Here is a 21,483-nt window from a genome sequence, read left to right as displayed (position 1 = left end):
GGAAAAGAATTTAGGAGAAGACACATTAAAAGTGGAAAAGAGACTGGGACCAGCCCAACTAGAAGAATAGAATGCTCAGACAACAAAGGTAGAAAACAAAACATTCTTTTTATTTCATGCTTTTTAAGGACTAAGATGTGCCTGCTTTGTGAAAAGTACATTTTTTTCTTATTGTTGTATTTTGCAGAGTACGGGAGAAAATACATTACTGTTTCTCTTTTACCAGTATTTGCACTGCTTACAGAGTCTGGCTTTCTTGAAGAGATCTATATTTCAGTTTTTGTGGGCATGTTTTTTGTGGTTCCCTATTTTGTATCACATGAGGGTCTGTCCGTGTTCTGCATATGTGACTGATTCTGCTAGCATGTAGTGTTTTGTGTAGGAATGTGTAACAGTCCAGCTTGTTCCATTTTCCAGTTGCAGGTATATTGGTGCTCTAGGGTCCAGGATATTTTCATAGGTGAGTTAAGGCTCTTGTGTGTTAAGTTTTCTGTATAGATTTTGAGTGTCTTTTTGTAGGGTTTTGTGTTATTTCATAAAGTGTCTGGCCCTATTGTTTTTGATATGCTGGCTTCATATTCAGCATTTTAGTCTGGTGCATGTGTGTGTTTTTTTAATGGCCTTAACGAATATGTATGAGATGTACATATGCAAATGAATATGCAAATGTGCCAAGCCACACCCTTTGCCCCCCAAAATGAAACAGTCAAACTATGCCCATGTCTGGCGCCTATTTTACAAAGTCTGCTCCCCTAGGCGTCAAAACCTAGCTACGCCTCTGCTACCCTCCCCAGTTCTGCCAGAAAATTAGAAAGAACAAAACGGAATTATTTCTTCACATCATTATCCAGAGAGTTTCTTTACTGAGGCACGGCTTGCTAATACCTTTACATGCGATTAGATCCACTGGACTTCCGTCTCCTCATCTGAACCTTGGAGCTCAGGTGCAACCTCCTCATAGCTCATAGTTTCCTCAGGTCCTGGGTATTCCTCCATCTTCATGAACTGGCTCATCTCCTCCTCTCTATCACTTTCTGGTTCAGCCTGAGGTTTTATATATCCCAGCTTTTTCCCAGGAAACCTCCCCCCAACTGGGCGGGACCACAAGGGTGTTTCTGGACCTCCCCTCCCCCATCTAGAGTCTTCTGCTCCCCTTGGCTGAACTGAGTCCCAGCACCCTCTACTGTGAAACCTTTTCTCCGCTTACCTATTTTCTTTGATGTAATAAGAGGGAAAGTGGCAGGACTAGCGGGGTTTCCCCTTTAGGACCCATTTCCCTCTTACAATATGTATGAACTTGATTTGCATACAATGCCTCCATTATATAGAAATCCCTTTCATGCATATTCATTCTGGATATTCTGAAAACCTGACTGGCAAAGGGTACTCCAGGACAGGGACTTGGGAAACACTGGTTTACTGATATATCACTTCCTTCTTCCATGACAGTCATTTCCTGTATTTGTTTTTCTGTGGTTGTTGAAGCTCAGTTCAAATTCCACTGTGGCTTCTTGTGATCTTGGGCAAGCCACTTAACCCTCCATTGCCTCAGGTACAAACTTATGTTGTAAACCCTCTGGGATCAGGGAAATACCTACTGAATGTGACTCACCTTGAGCTACAACTGTAAAGGGTGTTAGTTACATCCAAAATCTCTCCCCTCCACCTCCTTTCCCCTTTTTGTTTCCCTGCTTCTGCTGATCTAACCTAATCTAACGTGGGCGTTTTTATTCCGCTTAACCAAGGTGAGGTTCAAGGAGGATAACAATGAAAGAAATGAGGCCATATTGCAAGAAAAGCACATATTTCATACAAAGTACAGAAAAACAAGACACTTCTAAAAAATAATAGTAATAATAACCTGATGTGGATTCTGAGGTCTGGTGTAATTTTTCTTTCTGGTTACTTTCACAGGATGGTGTATTAGATGGAGGCGCAAGCATGCTGTTTGTCTTCACGGTCCTGGAGTTCTGTGTCTCCATCTCCACATCTGCCTTCGCCTGCAAAACAGTCTGCCGCAACGCATACAGTGAAGTGGTAATGTAATTTTGTTCTATGTACGTGCATCTGCCTTTCTGTCTCGTGCCCTCCGTCTCTCTCTTTCTCTGGCCAGACTCAACATATTTGAGAGATTATTTTTTAAGTGATTACTGTTATGGCTTCTTTTCTCCCCTGGGTAGCCCCTTCACAGCAGGAAAGTGAGAAACAGCACTTATAATGGTGGTGGAAGTCCAACTTCCACCCCATTCCTCCCCAGGGTGCCTTCCTTCCACAGGAACCTCTTCCCCTTCTAGACTCTTTCTGGCACAGTAGAATCTACAGAATATTTATGTCTAAAGGAACCTGCATTATAGAAGGGGAGCAATTTAAGAAACATCCCTATATATAATTTACTACATCCATGGCTGGTGAAAGGATATGAGGACCCCAGCCTTGCAACCCTCTCCCCCATATTAACATTCAGACATAGGTGCCAAACACTCTTTTCTAAGATTTAAATGAATACATTCAACAATCATAATGACAATCTCTCCCAGAATTATCCTGCAAAAACACATAATAGGGTATAAGGGAAGACAATTTTTCAAAAGCCATTTGTGTGGTAATTACAGATTTATTCAGGTTAAAGGACTTTTTGAAAACTGGCAACCATTGAAGCATCTGAAAATATACAAAACACACAGGTGAACTTTACACAAAAGGGGTAATCTTACAATTGGGCATCAGAGTTAGGCACATAGATATAGCGAGCTGAATGCTAATTCTATAATGGTATCAGGGCATCAAATTCCATTGTAGAATATTAGCAGAAATCAGCGTCTACATGCTGTATCAATAGCAAGCCTATATGTGCACACCTAAACCCAGCACTTTGGCACATAAATGTTAGTCCTGCCATGCTCTTCCCCTGTAAATGCACCCTTTCATTTTTGCACTAAGAGGTCCTTTTACTAAGGCGCACTAATGGATTTAGTGTGCATTAACAATCAGTGCACGCTAAATGCTAAGACCATAAGAACATAAGAGTACTCATATTAGGTCAGACCAATGGTACATCTAGCCCAGTATCCTGTTTCCAAGAGTGGCCAAGTCAGGTCACAAGTACCTGTCAGAAACCCAATTAATAGCAACATTCAATGCTACCAAACCCAGGGCAAGTACAAGCTTCCCCATGTCTGTCTCAATAGCAGACTATGGACTTTTCCTCCAGGAACTTGCCCAAACCCTTTTTAAACCCAGATATGCTAACCGCTGTTACCACATCCTCCGGCAATGAGTTCCTGAACTTAACTATTTGTTGAGTGAAAAAACATTTCCTCCTATTTGTTTTAAAAGTATTTCCATGCAAATTCCTTGAGTATCCCCTAGTCTTTGTACTTTTGGAATGAGTAAAAAACATCGATTTACTTTTACTCATTCTATTCCACTCAGGATTTTATAGATCTCAATTATATCTCCCCTCAGCCATCTCTTTTACAAACTGAAGAGCCCTAACCTCTTTAGCCTTTCCTCACATGAGAGGAGTTCCATCCCCTTTATCATTTTGGTCGCTCTTCTTTGAACCTTTTCTAATTCTGCTATATCTCTTTTGAGATATGGCGACCAGAACTGAACGCAATACTCAAGGTGCAGTTGCACATGGAGCAATACAGAGGCATTATAGTATTTTTTGGCCATATTCACCACCCCTTTCCTAATAATTCCTAGCATCTTATGGGCATGTTATTTAGCACACGCTAAATCTGTTAGTTCACCTTAGTAAAAGAACCCCTGAGTTGCATGTTTCATTTATTGAATAGCGCTCAGCACTCTCCCACAACTTATGCACATGTTCTATACATTTAAGTGTGCGACTTACAGGTGTGCATAGAGAAAGGGCCCACAGGAAATCCGCAGGGATGGGAGGAGATGGATCCAAAGTGGCCGGGGAGTGGTGAGGATCGGGGCCCTGTGTCCCTGTGCACACCTTGACTTTGTTATTTTCACTTTACTTAACTCAAACACTAAACTGCTTCTACAGCTGAAAAACACAAAGATGCATTCAAATCACATAGTTCAACCATATTAAAGACTGACTTCCATTTTTTAAGAGAAACTTGGATAAAACAGACCTTACAAAAGTAAATATTCCCAGTCCGTTTCCTATACACAGTCTCTGCTGGGTAAGACTGCAATACTTGTATTTTCCTTTAGCTCAGTGGTACTGCTGGCTGACATACACAGCCTACGCCTACTTAAGGATTTTAAAAATTTGGCAACACATGGGGCAAATTTTGCAGCACTTTGGTACTGTTTGGTTTGGTGCCTACAGCCGACCCCGTCCAAGGAGCTGAAACCTGGTCCCCACTCCTCCATTAATGATGTTTGAAATGATGGACTTTGTTTTCTTAAATATCAATGTTAAAAATATGGTTTTCTTGCATATTTAACAAAGTAATGCCTACTGTTTTGTGTTATATTTTAACAATTTATAGGATGCATTTTATGTTTTGTTTGAATTTACAAAATCTTTTAAATGTGGATCAGGATTTATTTATTTTATTTTTTATTTGTTACATTTGTACCCCATATTTTCCCACCTATTTGCAGGCTCAATGTGGCTTACATGGTACCGGAGAGGTGTTGATAGACTCCGGAGTAAAACAAATACAAATACTAGGTTAGGTTGTGGTAGGAAAAGGTTCATGTGGTGGGACCACATAGAGTAAGACAAAAACAGATGAGACAGTTTGGTGATCATTACGAACTGTAGTGTTGTGGTGTCGCAGAGTTCAGGCATTTATGTTGGGTCGGGAGGGTAGGCCTTTTGGAACAGGTGAGTTTTTAGTTTTTTCCTGAATTGGAGGTGGTCGTACGTGGTTTTCAAGGCTTTTGGAAGTGCGTTCCATAGTTGTGTGCTGATGTAGGAAAAACTGGATGCGTAAGTTGATTTGTAATTTAGTCCTTTGCAGCTTGGGAAGTTGAGTTTTAGGTATGGGAAAGAAAACTGTGGGGATGGTGAAGGGATGGTAGCAATATGATGTGGGTGGGAATGGATCAGAAATGACTGGGGATTGGTGAGGATGGGGACCAGATTATATCCTCGTGCATACCTCTAGCACAAATGGCACTTAAATTTAGATGCCAAGTTGTAGAATGAGGGGATAATGCATAGTTTTTGAAAACTCAGACAACATAAATACAAGCCCCCTGATATTCAGCGCTATTTAACTAGCCAGAACGCATAGGCGGTTGGTAGCCCAACTGTTTGGGGAGGCTAAAGGGGGCGGGGTAAGGGGGTGGAGCTTAAATCCATAATTGTCTGATAACACACAGAAAAAATAAATAAATAAAAATAAAAGTCACAATTAATACCTTTTATTAAATTTAGATATTAGATATGTATCATATGCCAAAGAATAAAGTGGTTGCTCAAAGCACATACTAACCACAATCGCTCAACTGCAAAACACTATGCACAACTTTGTGCAAAAACACACTCAGAACCTTACTGTACCATAAATATTACACTGGGCAGAACCTAATACACCAATATACCACCCATACGGAAAATGCAGATCGTCAACAATATTGAAACAAGGGATCATAATATCACAATTCTCATGTAGAGCCACAAAACATCCTAATTCATGTTTAATGTGGGATAAAATGCCATACATAAGTAAATAAATATAAACTTTTAATGTTGAGCACCTGATTCTCAAAGTGGACATATTCCAAACACTATAATGAAAATAAAATGATCTTTTCTACCTTTGTTGTCTGGTGACTTTGTTTTTTTGATCATGCTGGCCCAGTATCCGATTTTGCTGCTATCTGTCCTCTTAACTCCGTTTCCAGGGCTTCCTTTCCATTTATTTCTTTCCTTTCCTCCTTTCTTCTTCATTTCTGGTCCTCAGCTTCTGCCTATTTTCTTCATCCATGTGCAGTTTTTCTCCTCTCTTCCTTTTCCCTCATTTCATCTCCTTCCTCACTCTTCCCTTCCCTCCATCCATGTCCAGCATTTCTTCTCTCTCCCCTCCTCTCCCCTGCCCTCCATCCACCCATGTCCAGTGACCCTTCTCTCCCCCTGCCCTCCATCCACCTATGTCCAGTGACCCTTCTCTTCCCCTGCCCTGCATGCACCCATACCCAGCGACCCTCCTCTCCCCTGCCCTCTACGCACCCATACCCAGTGACCCTCCTTCCCCTGCCCTCCATCCACCCATGTCTAGCAGTGATCCTCCTCTCCCCTTCCCTGCATGCACCCATACCCAGTGACCCTCCTTCCCCTGCCCTCCATCCACCCATGTCCAGCAGTGACCCTCCTCTCCCCTGCCCTGCATGCACCCATACCCAGTGACCCTCCTTTCCCTGCCCTCCATCCACCCATGTCCAGCAGTGACCCCTCCTCTCCCCTGCCCTGCATGCACCCATACCCAGTGACCCTCCTTTCTCCTGCCCTCCATCCACCCATGTCCAGCAGTGACCCTCCTCTCCCCTGCCCTGCATGCACCCATACCCAGTGACCCTCCTTCCCCTGCCTTCCATCCACCCATGTCCAGCAGTGACCCTCCTCTCCCCTGCCCTGCATGCACCCATACCCAGTGACCCTCCTTTCCCCTGCCCTCCATCCACCCATGTCCAGCAGTGACCCTCCTCTCCCCTGCCCTGCATGCATCCATACCCAGTGACCCTTCTCTCCCTCCATCCACAAATGCCCAGTGACTCCCTTCTCTCCCCTGCCACCCCCTACCGAGTTGTTCGGCGAATTCTCCTCCCTCCCTCCTCCCTCCCTCCGGATCCGGTCCCTCACGTCACAGATCTGACTCTTCGAATTCTTTGGGGCAGGCAGTCTTGCCTGCCCGCTGCCAGTGCTGACTCTCCCCTGCTGGCGCTGCCGGTTCGCGCTTCAAAATGGCCACCGAGACTTATAAGGGCGGCCTCCAAGACTTCAACAGAAGTCTCGCGAGGCCGCCTCTGGAAATCTTGGCGGCCATTTTTAAAGCGCGAACCGGCAGCGCCAGCGGGGGAGAGTCAGCGCTGGCAGCGGGCAGGCAAGACTGCCTGCCCCGAAGAATTCGAAGAGTCAGGTCGGTGACGTGAGGGACCGGATCTGGAGGGAAGGGGGGAGGGAGGAGAGCCGGCTCGCGCGCTTTAACAACCGGCTCTTGTGAGCCGGTGCAAGCCGGCTCCAGCACACCACTGCTGCTGCGGCTGGGGAGGCCCCAAGCCTCTTATACCGGGCGCCTATGCCAGAACGGTTGCTGACCAGTTAAGTAGCGCTTAGCTGGCTATCCAGCGATATTCAACATACAGAAAGTTCAGCAAACAGCTTTATCTCTCCACACCAGACATCACTGCGGAAACCCAGGCCAAAGTATCGGCCTGCTTATCGGACATTGCTGCCTGGATGTCCAACCGCCACCTGAAACTGAACATGTCCAAGACAGAGCTTATTATCTTTCCACCCAAACCCACATCTCCTCTCCCCCCACTCTCTATCTCAGTCAATGGCACTCTCATCCTCCCTGTCTCATCTGCCCGCAACCTCGGAGTCATCTTCGACTCCTCCTTCTCCTTCTCCGCGCATATCCAGCAGATAGGCAAGACCTGTCACTTCTTTCTCTACAACATCAGCAAAATTTGCCCTTTCCTCTCTGAGCACACCACCCGAACTCTCGTCCACTCTCTTATTACCTCTCGCCTTGACTATTATTATTATTTATTGCATTTGTACCCCACATTATCCCACCTTTTTGCAGGCTCAATGTGACTTACAGAGTGTTGTTATGATGCAGTCATTACATGATCTTAAATACATAAGCTGAAAGTAAATGATTTAGATGCAAGGTCATTATATGATTTTAAATACATAAGCTGGAAGTAGATGAATTAGATACAAGGTGCTAGAAAGGTGTTGTGCGAGGTGTTTTTGATGCATCTGAGTGATTTGAGGAATAAATTATTAAGGCTGCCTTTCGTAGGCTTTGTTGACGAGGTGTGTCTTCAAAGATTTGCGAAAGCTGGTTAGATTGTCCATATTTTTCAGGGTCATGGGTAGTGCGTTCCAGATCTGTGTGCTTTTATATGCAAAAGTAGTAGCGTATGACTGTTTGTATTTAATTCCTTTGCAGCTGGGGAAGTTTAGATTGAGGAATTTGCCGGCCGATCTTTTGGCGTTTCTAGGTGGTAGGTCCACTAGGTTTAACATGTAAAGTGGGGCATCTGCGTGGATGATTTTGTGGACGGTTGTGCAGATCTTGAACTCGATTCGTTCCTTGAGTGGTAGCCAATGTAGTTTCTCTCTTAGAGGTTTTGCCCTTTCGTATTTAGTTTTTCCAAAAATGAGTCTGGCTGCAGTGTTCTGGGCTGTTTGGAGTTTTTTTTAATGGTCTGTTCTTTACAGCCTGCGTACAAAGTGTTACAGTAGTCCAGATGACTTATTACTAATGACTGTACTAGGATACGGAAGATGTTTCTTGGGGAAAAAGGCTTTATTCTCTTGAGTTTCCACATCGAGCAGAACATTTTTTTCGTTGTATTCTTCACGTAGGTATCAAGTGTGAGGTCAATAGTTACTCCAAGAATTTTCAGATTGTCTGAAATAGGGAGTGTGTAATAAGGTGTGGTTATGGTGGGGTAGTTGATTGTGTTGTATTGGGAAGTGAGAACTAGACATTGAGTTTTTTCTGCGTTCAGTTTTAACTGGAATGAGTCCGCCCAAGAGTGCATGATTTGGAGGCTCTGGTTGATCTCGTTGGTTATTTCGTTTAAGTTACTTTTGAACGGGATGTGGATCGTGACATCATCCGCGTATATGTAGGGGTTGAAGTTCTGGTTGGCTAGTAGTTTGGCTAGAGGTATCATCATAAGGTTGAAAATAGTTGGTGAAAGGGGGGATCCCTGAGGAACTCCACACTCTGGTGTCCAAGGTGGTGATCTGCCATTATTCTTTGTTACTTGGTAGGATCTGGTGGTGAGGAATCCTTTGAACCATTTGAGAACTGGGCCTCCAATTCCAAAGTATTCTACCAGGTGTAGTAATATTCCATGATCTACCATGTCGAAAGCACTAGACATGTCGAATTGTAGTATGAGTATGTTCTTGCCAGTTGCTATTGTTTTTTTGAATTAATTCATTGCAGCCATAGTACAGTTTCAGTACTATGATTTGATCTAAATCCTGATTGAGACTCATGTAGGATTGAGTGTTTGGTTAGGTATTCCGTGAATTCTTACGTCACTATGCCTTCCATCAGTTTTGTTATGAGCGGGATCGAAGCAACTGGTCGGTAGTTGGTTAGGTCCATTGTACTTTTCTTGGCATCTTTTGGCAATGGAGTGAGAAGGATATTTCCTTTGTCCGTGGGGAAGAGACTGTTTAGGAGTCTATAATTTACTTGGTTTGTGAGGTCTTTTGTGAATTGTTTGGGGGCGGCTTTTAGTAGGCTAGTAGGGCAGATGTCAAGTTTGCATTGAGATTTGGCATATTTTCTGAGCCAGTATGCGAGTTCGTCTACTGAAATCAATTCAAAGTTGGTCCATGATCGATCGGCTGAATATTCCCCAGGTTTCGGGTCTAAGCATTCAAGGATGCTTATGTACTCAGTGGTATTGCATGGTATCGTGCGTCGGAGCTTTATCATTTTTTCCTTGAAATGGTTCGCTAGGTTGGTCGCCGATGGGGTTTCTATGCTATTCGAAGTGACCTGTGTGGTGTTTAGGAGATTATTTACAAGTGAAAAGAGTTTATGCGTATCCTTGTAATTTGGTCCAATTTTTGTTCTGTAATGCGTTCTCTTGGTTTGTCTGATTTTGTATTTGTATTTTCTTTGTAACTGTTTCCAATCCTTGAGTGTGTGTTCGTCTTTTTTTTTTTGCTCCAAGCTCTTTCTAGCCTTCTAACCTGTGTTTTTAGTTCTTTCAGCTCTTCGTTGAACCACGGGATTGAGCTTTTCCTATGTGAGGTTCTAGTTTGGAGTGGTGCTATCTTGTCTAGGACTGTTCTGCATCTATTGTCCCATTCTTGTAGAAATTGGGGTGAGTCAGTAGTTGTTGTCCATTCGTCGGTATATATTTGTTGCCAAAATATTAGCGGGTCTATTTTGCCTCTTGTAGTGTATGTTCTTTTTTCTTGTTTTTGTTGTGTCTCTTTTGTTTTCCAAAGGAGGGAGGTGTTTGCCTTGTAGTGGTCTGACCACGGTGTGGCTGTCCATTTGTGTCTTTGATTCTGAGGTTCGCTTCTGATGAAAATTTATGGGTATTGATGTCTAATGTATGTCATCTCTTGTGGGTGGGTTGCATGTTAGGCCAGTGGAACTCCCAGAGTTGTAGGAATTCCTTGCATTCGTGTACGTTGTTTGTGTTAAATTCTTCCAAATGAAGGTTGATGTCTCCTGCTATAAGAATATTTTGGGAGGACAGGCAAGTGTTTGATATGAAGTCCGTGAAGTGTGTCTGGGCATCTTGCCATTTAGCCGGGGGTCTATAGAATAGGATTATGTTTAGTTGGTCCTGTAGGTTGGGGTGGTTGATTCTGATTGAGGCTATTTCGAGTTGGGGAAGGATAGATTCAGCTATTGTTGTGATTGTGTATTGGGATTTATAAATTATAGCTATGCCTCCGCCTCTTTTTCCTTCCCTTGTCCAATGGGTGATTTTGTATCCTGATGGGCAAAGCTCTAGGAGTATTGGGTCTTTAGAGTCATGAATCCAGGTTTCATTGATGAGAAGGAAGTCAAGGTGATCTTCTGTTATCCAGTCAGTTATCGTTGTGGTTTTTTTGGTTATTGATCTAGCATTAGAGTAGCCTATTTGTATTAATTGGTATTGCTCCCTTGGGTTCAGGTTTGTGGTGATTTTTATCAGTTGTCTATTTTCTTGATGTGTGGGTTTGGTATTTTCTTTTTTTGATAGCCCTTGTTGGTGTCTGTAGGTGTTAGGTTTGTTGTGTACTTTGTTGTTGTTGTTTTGTGCGAGCATGATTTGTGCGTGTATGGTGTATGGTTCAAAAGTTGTGAGGTTGTTGTTATATGTATCGTGGGTTGTATGTGCTTGTATGAGTAGGATGAAACAGTAGATAATTAGGGGTATTTTGCTGGGGTACATATCAGCATTTAAAACACTACAGCAATTTCTAAAGCAAGAGTATATAGGATGTAAAGTACAATATACACGATGCACCTACTGCACAGTGTCTACTGCTGGGTCCCTGTAGCAGCTAGTTATCAGCATTTAGGACACTACCGCAATTACTACTACTACTACTACTACTTAACATTTCTAGAGCGCTACTAGGGTTACGCAGCGATGTACAATTTAACAAAGAGAGACAGTCCCTGCTCAAAGAGTTACAATCTAATAGACAAGTGAACGGTCGTTCCGATAGGGGCAGTCAAATTGGGGCAGTCTGGATTCACTGAACGGTAAGGGTTAGGTGCCGAACGCAGCATTGAAGAGGTGGGCTTTAAGCAAAGACTTGAAGACGGGCAGGGAGGGGGCTTGGCGTAAGGGCTCAGGAAGGTTGTTCCAACAATTACTAAAGCAACAGTATATAGGATATAAAGTACAATATACACGGTGCAGCTATTGCATGGTGTCTACTGCTGGGTCCCTGTGGCAGCTAGTTATCAGCATTTAAGACGCTACAGCTATTACTAAAGCAACAGTATATAGGATGTAAAGTACCATATATGTGGTGCAGCTACTGCATGGTATCTACTATTGCAACCTACTCCTCACTGGCATCCCACTTAGCCACCTATCCCCCCTTCAATCCGTTCAGAACTCTGCTGCACGTCTTATCTTCCGCCTGGACCGATATGCTCATATCACCCCTCTCCTCAAGTCACTTCACTGGCTTCCAATCAGGTACCGCATACAGTTCAAACTTCTCCTACTAACCTACAAATGCACTCAATCTGCAGCCCCTCACTACCTCTCTACCCTTATCTCCCCTTATGCGCCTACCCGAAACCTCCGCTCACAGGACAAATCCCTCCTCTCTGCTCCCTTCTCCACCATCGTCAATTCCAGGCTCCGCCCTTTCTGCCTTGCCTCTCCCTATGCTTGGAACAAACTCCCTGAGCCCATACGCAGAGCCCCCTCCCTACCCATCTTCAAATCCTTACTCAAAGCCCATCTCTTCAATGTCACCTTCGGCACCTAATCATTTTACCTCTATCCAGGAAATCTAGACTGCCCCAATTGACCGTCTGCACATGTTGTCCATTAGATTGTAAGCTGACTGCACATGTTGTCCTTTAGATTGTAAGCTCCTTTGAGCAGGGACTGTCCTTCTTTGTTAAACTGTACAGCGCTGCGTAACCCTAGTAGCGCTTTAGAAATGTTAAGTAGTAGTAGTAGTAGTAGTAGATAATGCAAATCTTAATATCTAAATTTAATAAAAGGTATTAAATGCAGAAAAATAAGGTGACAAAGAAAATTAAACAGTACAAACTTTAGTAAATATATGTGTCTCTTAGGCAACTGAATTAAAGTGGATTAAAACAAGTGTCAGTAGATGATGCCTATGCCTTCTTTTGAGGCCTGCAGCCAGTCGGCCTCCTCCTTTCTCACCTCCTTTCTCCTGTAGCCCATCTTCCCCTCTCTTTCTTTCTCTCACATATATATCTTTCTCCCTCCCCTCGTATCCTCAGAGAGCATGTTGATTTTGCTGTCTCATGAGACTTGGAGTTACAAGGTCAACAGGTTCTTCATGAATCTCAAGTTGCTCCAACTGTCTGAGAGCTCCTTGGCTACACAGTGTAGTTGGAGGCATGGGGGCAAGGGGTAAGGAAACTGATGGACATGGGAGTAGTGGAGGGAAGGAATACGCTGGACCAGAGTGCAGAGATGACACGAGTGGCCCATCCGGAAGAGTGCCATGTACCACCTCAATAAGTGAAACTGAAGGTCAATAAGAGTTTTTTCTCACAGTGCATTCAATGTATAAATTTGAAATGGTGGTGAAGGGACTGTTCTGTCCCCTGACAGCCTGGCACTAGTTGTAGTGTGACCATAAAATGTGTTAATGCCTTCACTGTTATTCTTACTCCTAAAGATCTTGACTGCTGCAGTCTTCACTGCTAAGATATGTGTGTGAGCAGTGCATTGTGTGTAATGTAGTTCACAGATAACGCAACCCCACTTGCCTGTCTGTATAAGATCTGTTACTACTGGTTGTGATGCTGCTTAGATCACTCCTCTGTCTCAGCCAAGCTTGGCTTCTTTGTTTATGTGCCAGCACTTCCTGGCCATTCTTACTACCTCTGTCCTGAGAGGTCAGCCAGGTATGACCTTTTCCTCCAATCAGGGGCTGCCCCCTAGAGCCACCCTTGCCACTCGAGGACAGGCTTTGTCCCTATTGGCCTTTCTAGTCCTTCTTCTCTGAGTCTGTATGAGCTTCTGGCTCCGCCACCCCTGTCCATGAGGACAGTATCCATTTTGCTCCAGGACAAAGCAATGATCCTGTTGTAGCTCTGGAAAAGCACTAGTCTTTTCACCCTGAAAATACTTTCCTAGAAGAGGGTACTGCAGTCCCAAACACCTAACTCCGAGCTGCCTCTATCTGTGGAACTACTTTTCTTATGTCTGCAATGAGCTGATCCCACTTAAGCTTCTACCTTCTCTCCACTGATACAGCTCATGAAACTACAGGGTTCCTTTGTGCTTATGAACATCTAACTGTGAGTAATCATCTATGTTATTCAATAAAGGAACTTCAGAAAAGAACAAGAGATTTAGGTGTGTTGATGTGCTAGGGGGTTTATACTTCAAGATATTGAGACTTATAGCTAGATAACTCTTAAGAAACAGCTATACAAGTCTCGAGAGACTTGACAGGGACTGAAACCCAAGGAAGGGCTGCTGGCTACTCATGTTGACAGGTAATGCCTTCACGTGTCTTTGTGCATGATATGTTACATATTTTAAACTCAATTATTTAAAACATTTAACACTAAACCACATACAAACCTAAGGAAACAATTCAACTGTATTTAAAGATCCTTCCTCTGGCAATATCTCATAAGTTAAACCTGATCACACACATGTCTGCTATTAAGACAACCACCTCAATATATAGATTCTGCAACATTTTCTAAAACCCTGTCTGATGTTATGATACAGTGGTGTAGCTATGTGGGGCCATGGGGGCCTGGGCCACCTTAGATTTGGCCCTGGACACCTCTGCCGATGACCCTCTCGACCCCCCCTGCCGCCGCCAACCCTCCCCCTGCCGCCGTCACCATCCTCTACCTTTGCTGGCGGGGGACCCCAACCCCCGCCAACTGAGGTCCTCTTCTTCCGGCGCAAGGCTCCATTCTGTTTCTGTGAGTCTGACGTCGTCAGACTCACAGAAACAGAACGAAGCCTTGTGCCAGAAGAAGAGGACCTCGGCTGGGGGGGGGGGGGGGGGTCGGCGGCGCCGTGGGGGTCTAAAATGTGCCCCCTAACCTCGGGCTCTGGACCCCCCTCCTGCTGAAGTCTGGCTACACCCCTGTTATGGTAGACTAATGTAACCTCAGTAAGGCCAACACACAATCCCTCCACTACAAAGCACTATGCACAGAAACACATTCAGAACCTTAGCATACCTTAACAGCAGTAACTCCCAAGACTCGAAAAGCAACAACCTTATGCATGAAAAGGCATTACACTGTGCCCTTAAATTCTAATACACTTTCTATTGAAGCAAGCACAAAGCAAACACGACTTCAACAAGATGCCTACACAGGCACTACAAGCTAGCAGAATTCCACACCTTAGGTTGTTTTTGCCTTCTTATAGATTTGGCCATTCAGCAATATCCTTTTCACTGCACGTATGCGTGAGGCCTATTGAAGCAACAAGCCTTAGCATGAAAGCTGATTTTGTCCTGAGTCTGTATCTTTAAAGTCAGATTCATGGTGCTGAATAGTGCCTCCTGCAGGGCCTCTTTTGCCCCCATAAATCTGTCTGATCTCAGCCTCAATCCCCTCTTTCTCCAGTTACTTAGCTTAAATAATGACAAAACATGGTTAAAATATAATAAATAACAACAAGGTATTGTTTCACTCATTTATTTCCATAATTAAAATGTTAAACACTTCAGCAGTCTATTGGCTGGCTTTGTCTTGTGTTGCCAATTTCAGGCTTCCTATAAAATTGAAGTGCCTCCAATAGTAGCCCATCCTAGACTTCAGAAAACAACCCAGTCCAGCTGATATTCAAAATCATTTAACCAGCCAGGAACAGTGAACTGCTTCTGGCCAGTTAAATGGTACTCAACTGGCTATCTGATGATATTCAATGGGAGATACAGTAGCTATCTCCTGCGGAATAGGGAAAGGGAAATGGGACTTGATATACTGCCTTTCTGTGGTTTTTGAAACTACATTCAAAGTGGTTTACATAGTATATTCAGGTACTTATTTGCAGTGGCGTAGCCACAGGTGGGCTGGGGTGGGCCAGGGCCCACCCACATGGGGCTCAGGCCCACCCAACAGTAATACACATTTAGTAGTAGCTGGTGGGGATCCCAATCTCTGCTAGCTGAAGACTTCCCCCTGATAGTAATGAAAATGCTACTCCCACGATACCAACACCTGCACATTCTCAGTTTTCAGCGCCTGCCTGCTGCAGACTGCCATGGTGGAGAGAAGCATTTTTTTTGGGTGGGGTGAAGAACACTTGGTGGCCACCCACTTCTTGCCTAGGCCCACCCAAAAATTTGCTGTCTGGCTACGCCCCTGCTTATTTGTACCAGTGGAAAGTGACTTGCGCAGAGTCCTAAGGAGCTGCAGTGGGAATCAAACTCAGCTCCCCAGGATCAAAGTCCACTGCACTAACCACTAGGCTACTTTCCAGTTAGTGCCTAGTGGTTAGCTAGTTATATCACATGACATAACCGGCTCTCCACTAATATTCATCGCATCGCTGGCTACGTTTGGTTGCCAAAATAGCAGTTATATCTTTGACCAATTTAATCTTAACTGGCCAGCGCTGAATATTGGCTTGGCTGGTTAAATTTAAAGCAGCCAAAATATGCCCGGGCTCATTGTTTCTAATAATAGCCTGGGCGATTATTAGAGAGAATATGGTATTACACAGTATACCAGATTAACACAAACAGGTCATCAAATCCTGATTTCCAGGCAGAGGGAAATTTACTGTCTCACAATTTATTCCCTCACACCTGTAGGTGACCTTGGAGCCCATTTCCTGGTATTTAAGGGGCAAATAAAGGGACTGAGGGTTACACTGTAAATATTTAACCATTTTGCATATAGTGCAAATTTGCAAGGGGGACAGCATCTCTTACTTCTGGGGCTGAACAGTAGAAAAATCAATCCAGCCAGTAAGATTTTCTGGATAATTCCAATAGACAGGATGCTGGGCTCAGTGGGTCATCGGAGTGACCTGTGTGGTACTTGCTATGTTCTTATGATCCCTTTTAGAGGCTCTTCTAGAAGTAATACATAACTCATTCTGGGGGTACAGGTCACCTGATGGTATGTGTTCCACTGCACTGTAGAGCGGTCTGAGGTCTTGTTTTCATTGATGCTTTAGTGGCCTAGTGGTTAGAGTGGTGGACTTTGGTCCTGGGGAACTGGGTTTGATTCCCACTGCAGGCACAGGCAGCTCCTTGTGACTCTGGGCAAGTCACTTAGCCCTCCATTGCCCCAGGTACAAATAAGTACCTGTATATAATATGTAAGCCGCATTGAACCTGCTATGAGTGGGAAAGCGTGGGGTACAAATGTAATTTTTAAAAAAGGCACGCCCTTCTTCCAGGCTAGGAGTTTATGATGGGCTGAGATCTTTGTTCCCTATTCTGTAAGAAAAGAGCTCTAATATAGCCCTGATAACTATTTTCTCCATTTTGTTTTGCAGAATGTAGTAATTTACCAGAACACTTCTCCTAATCCTGTTGCCAGTGACCTCAGCCCTTCTCTACCACCTTATGAAGAAACAAAGAGCTACTGATATAGAACTTGAGAGGGAACACCGTGTTAAAAGCCATGAATGAGATCCATGGGAACCTTCTGAGCTCAGGGCTCCAAGCCTCAATTTCCAAGGAGAAATTATTCCATAGTTCTCTTCAGCACAAGCCACTGTGATATCTGAATATTGTGTCTCTTCTATAGTAAATGTGCTTTCTATATAATGTGTGTGAGATGTATAGCATATACCTTTGCTTCTGCTTTGGACTCCCCTGCTTAAGCTAAGGGGGTATTTTACATCTTTATTCATAGTTTCCCTGTGTAAATACCAGTATTTACACATACAGGGAGCGATTCAGTAAATGGCACCCAAGGTTAGGCACAGAGAAGATCCATGGTAAGCTAGTATTCTATAAAAGGTGCTATGTTCAGAACAGGGGCATAGCCAGACTTCGACGGGAGGGGGGCCAGAGCCCAAGGTGAGGGGATACATTTTAGCCCCCCTGGCACCATGCACCCCCGCCACCTTTGACCCTCCCCGGCGCCCCTCCCCTTTTGACCCCCCCCCCCCCGCCAGCACAGGTACCCGATGGCGGCGGGAAGGGGGGGTTGAAAGGGTCAGCGGGGGCCAGGGCCAAATCTAGGGGGCCCAGGCCCCCTGTGGCCCCATGTAGCTACGCCCCTGGTTCAGAGCACCTTTCATAGAATACTAGCTTACTGCACATTTCACGCCCAACATTGGGTGCCAGCGTTTGCACCTGCCAAAACCTAGTGTAAATGCTGGTTCACAATTGATAGTATTCGATAACGTTGTGGCTAACTTCTGGGAACACTCCCGAATCCAGCCACTCCAATGGCCCGTTACGAAATCTAGGCACACATTTGATAGAGTAGTGCCTAGGGCAGATGCATGCATAACTCAAAATTGTTGCCAATTAACAGCAATTATTGATAGCTGACGCTTTATTAGCTAATTAAATTGCACTTGTATCTGTGATCAGTGTCCAGATTTGCGCACCCACCATTGGCAGACCTGTATAGAATCTGAGTACATAAGTACATAAGTAGTGCCATACTGGGAAAGACCAAAGGTCCATCTAGCCCAGCATCCTGTCACCGACAGTGGCCAATCCAGGTCAAGGGCACCTGGCACGCTCCCCAAACATAAAAACATTCCAGACAAGTTATACCTAAAAATGCGGAATTTTTCCAAGTCCATTTAATAGCGGTCTATGGACTTGTCCTTTAGGAATCTATCTAACCCCTTTTTAAACTCCGTCAAGCTAACCGCCCATACCACGTTCTCCGGCAACGAATTCCAGAGTCTAATTACACGTTGGGTGAAGAAAAATTTTCTCCGATTCGTTTTAAATTTACCACACTGTAGCTTCAACTCATGCCCTCTAGTCCTAGTATTTTTGGATAGCGTGAACAGTCGCTTCACATCCACCCGATCCATTCCACTCATTATTTTATACACTTCTATCATATCTCCCCTCAGCCGTCTCTTCTCCAAGCTAAAAAGCCCTAGCCTTCTCAGCCTCTCTTCATAGGAAAGTCGTCCCATCCCCACTATCATTTTCGTCGCCCTTCGCTGTACCTTTTCCAATTCTACTATATCTTTTTTGAGATACGGAGACCAGTACTGAACACAATACTCCAGGTGCGGTCGCACCATGGAGCGATACAGCGGCATTATAACATCCGCACACCTGGACTCCATACCCTTCCTAATAACACCCAACATTCTATTCGCTTTCCTAGCCGCAGCAGCACACTGAGCAGAAGGTTTCAGTGTATCATCGACGACGACACCCAGATCCCTTTCTTGATCCGTAACTCCTAACGCGGAACCTTGCAGACGTAGCTATAATTCGGGTTCCTCTTACCCACATGCATCACTTTGCACTTGTCAACATTGAACTTCATCTGCCACTTGCACGCCCAATCTCCCAGTTTCGCAAGGTCCTCCTGTAATCGTTCACATTCCTCCTGCGACTTGACGACCCTGAATAATTTTGTGTCATCGGCGAATTTAATTACCTCACTAGTTATTCCCATCTCTAGGTCATTTATAAATACATTAAAAAGCAACGGACCCAGCACAGACCCCTGCGGGACCCCACTAACTACCCTCCTCCACTGAGAATACTGTCCACGCAATCCTACTCTCTGCTTCCTATCTTTCAACCAGTTCTTAATCCATAATAATACCCTACCTCCGATTCCATGACTCTGCAATTTCTTCAGGAGTCTTTCGTGCGGCACTTTGTCAAACGCCTTCTGAAAATCCAGATATACAATATCAACCGGCTCCCCATTGTCCACATGTTTGCTTACCCCCTCAAAAAAATTGCATTAGATTGGTGAGGCAAGACTTCCCTTCACTAAATCCGTGCTGACTTTGTCTCATCAGTCCATGTTTTTGTATATGCTCTGCAATTTTATTCTTAATAATAGCCTCCACCATCTTGCCCGGCACCGACGTCAGACTCACCGGTCTATAATTTCCCGGATCTCCTCTGGAACCCTTCTTAAAAATCGGAGTAACATTGGCTACCCTCCAGTCTTCCGGTACTACACTCGATTTTAGGGACAGATTGCATATTTCTAACAGTAGCTCCGCAAGTTCATTTTTTAGTTCTATTAATACTCTGGGATGAATACCATCAGGTCCCGGTGATTTACTACTATAAAAACGTGAGTTCAGAAATCCACTATTTTCATGAGGAGATCCACTCTACATAGAAATTTCAAGGGAACGGTTTGGGTAGGGCTTGGATAGGACTAAACTCTACCCATGTATTTCCCAGTTCACAAAGGGGAATATATATGTATGAGGAAAAAGTTCCACATCAGTTTATACACCAGCTCAATAGCATGTTATTAAAGTGCTTGTTTTGGCCAGGGCTTTTTAAGGGAGTTATTCTTGTTAATCCCATGTAACTAATTTTCACCTCCAAAATGGTGTTAGCCTTGTTAGTTCACTTGTACAGGTAATAAATGGAAATAAAACAAACAAAAAAAGATATGATGATGCCTTTTTTATTGGACTAACAATACATTTTTTGACTAGCTTTTGAAGGTAATACCTTCTGTGGGTCAGAAATGAGTAAAAGATGACAAATATGAAAATATATAAGGCATTGCCTTCAAAACCTAGTGAAGAAATGTATTAAGATAGTCCAATAAAAAAAGGTATCATCTTATCTTCTTATTTCTATTTATCACCTCAAAAATGAAAGTATGTTAAAATTGTGGCCTTTCTACTCTGTTAGCAGCACTTACATATGTAGGTTTCTAAAACAGAAACTACACATGGAAGTTGTGAAATCACCAAACAAAAGTTACAGCACCTCTGTCTGGAGGCTGACGACTCTGTGCCATTCATTTTTTTCCTCCATGTATATCTCCCTCTGCATGTGCTGGCATATACATGTGCACTCCTTCAGGTATTTTAGAAAATGCTCTGTGTTGGCAGATCCTTTTCTTAAAAAAAAAAAAAAAGAAAAAAAAAACATTGGAACTGAGCATGTCCTAACCTGATGTCTCAATTCTGATCTCTACATTCTATGCAACATGGGGCTTTATACATTCCATGTTCTGAAAGTGCTCCTGAGTGAGGAAGTAACCAGAAAATAGTAGGGAGTCAGAAGGAAGATTTCTGCTTTCTATGGGTTCTTAGCTGGGTACTATCTCATTTATCACACTTTGCAGAGACAAAATGTATGTAGCAGGTGGTTATCAACTTGAAGATTTATGTGTACTGTGCATCTGTTTTGGTTGTACTGATTACTTTCTATGGGCTAAGAGCAAAAATGATCACTTCATTACTCAGATACTAGGCTTCAATGTCCTTTCACCCTCTTACTTTCCTTATGTAAACTGTCATTAACAATAAAATATTTCTGCACATACCCTTTTCAGTGTGTTTTTCATTTATGTACCATTTAACACCATTAATATTATTTTGAATTTTGAGCTTTTATACTTATAATTATTTAAAAGATTTTGTTTTATGTTGCAAAATGAGTTGTTATATTGTAATTTTATTCATTGTTATGTTTTGTATTGTGTATGTCTTTTGTAACCCATCCTGAGCTTGTCGAGAGAGCAGTAAATATGTTTAAATGATGTTTATTGATAGCGAGGAAGGAGACAGGGGATAAGAAAGAGACATTTAAATACCTCAGTGGCGTTAATGTACAGAAGGTGAGCCTTTTTGAAATGAAGGAAAACTCTGGAATGAGAGGGCATAGGATAAAGTTAAGAGGAAACAGGAAGAATCTTAAGAAAATACTCTTTCACGGAAAGGGTGAACTTAGCAAAATCATGGCCAGTATAATTTCAAAAGAAACCAATATCCCTCCCTCCCCCAACCCCTCCCCTAGTTCCTGAACACAGTATAAACGGTCATATATCACAGATCAAGTGCAACATACCAACATGCCCTCTCACAGTTATCTCCTTGAGAGCAGTAAAAATTAAGAAGTCCTTTTACCAGGGGCGTAGCCAGACTTCGACGGGAGGGGGGTCCAGAGCCCGAGGTGAGGGGGCACATTTTAGCCCTCCCCCC

General features: G+C 43.6%; 1 protein-coding gene across 1 annotated transcript in view; it reads left to right on the top strand.

Annotated features, from left to right (window-relative positions):
- The window catches only part of LOC115481749 (membrane-spanning 4-domains subfamily A member 4A-like), a 68,096-nt gene extending 50,648 nt beyond the window's left edge, over nt 1-17,448 (top strand). The window contains exons 6-7 of the mRNA XM_030221123.1: nt 1,915-2,037; nt 16,858-17,448. Of these exons, the coding sequence (XP_030076983.1) occupies nt 1,915-2,037; nt 16,858-16,950 (216 nt within the window). The 3' untranslated portion in view covers nt 16,951-17,448. The remainder of the gene's footprint in view (nt 1-1,914; nt 2,038-16,857) is intronic.
- Nucleotides 17,449-21,483: the final 4,035 nt, after the last annotated feature.

This window comes from Microcaecilia unicolor, chromosome 1 (genome assembly GCF_901765095.1).
Source record: "Microcaecilia unicolor chromosome 1, aMicUni1.1, whole genome shotgun sequence".
Taxonomy (NCBI): domain Eukaryota; kingdom Metazoa; phylum Chordata; class Amphibia; order Gymnophiona; family Siphonopidae; genus Microcaecilia; species Microcaecilia unicolor.
This window is presented reverse-complemented; position numbering and strand designations above follow the sequence as displayed.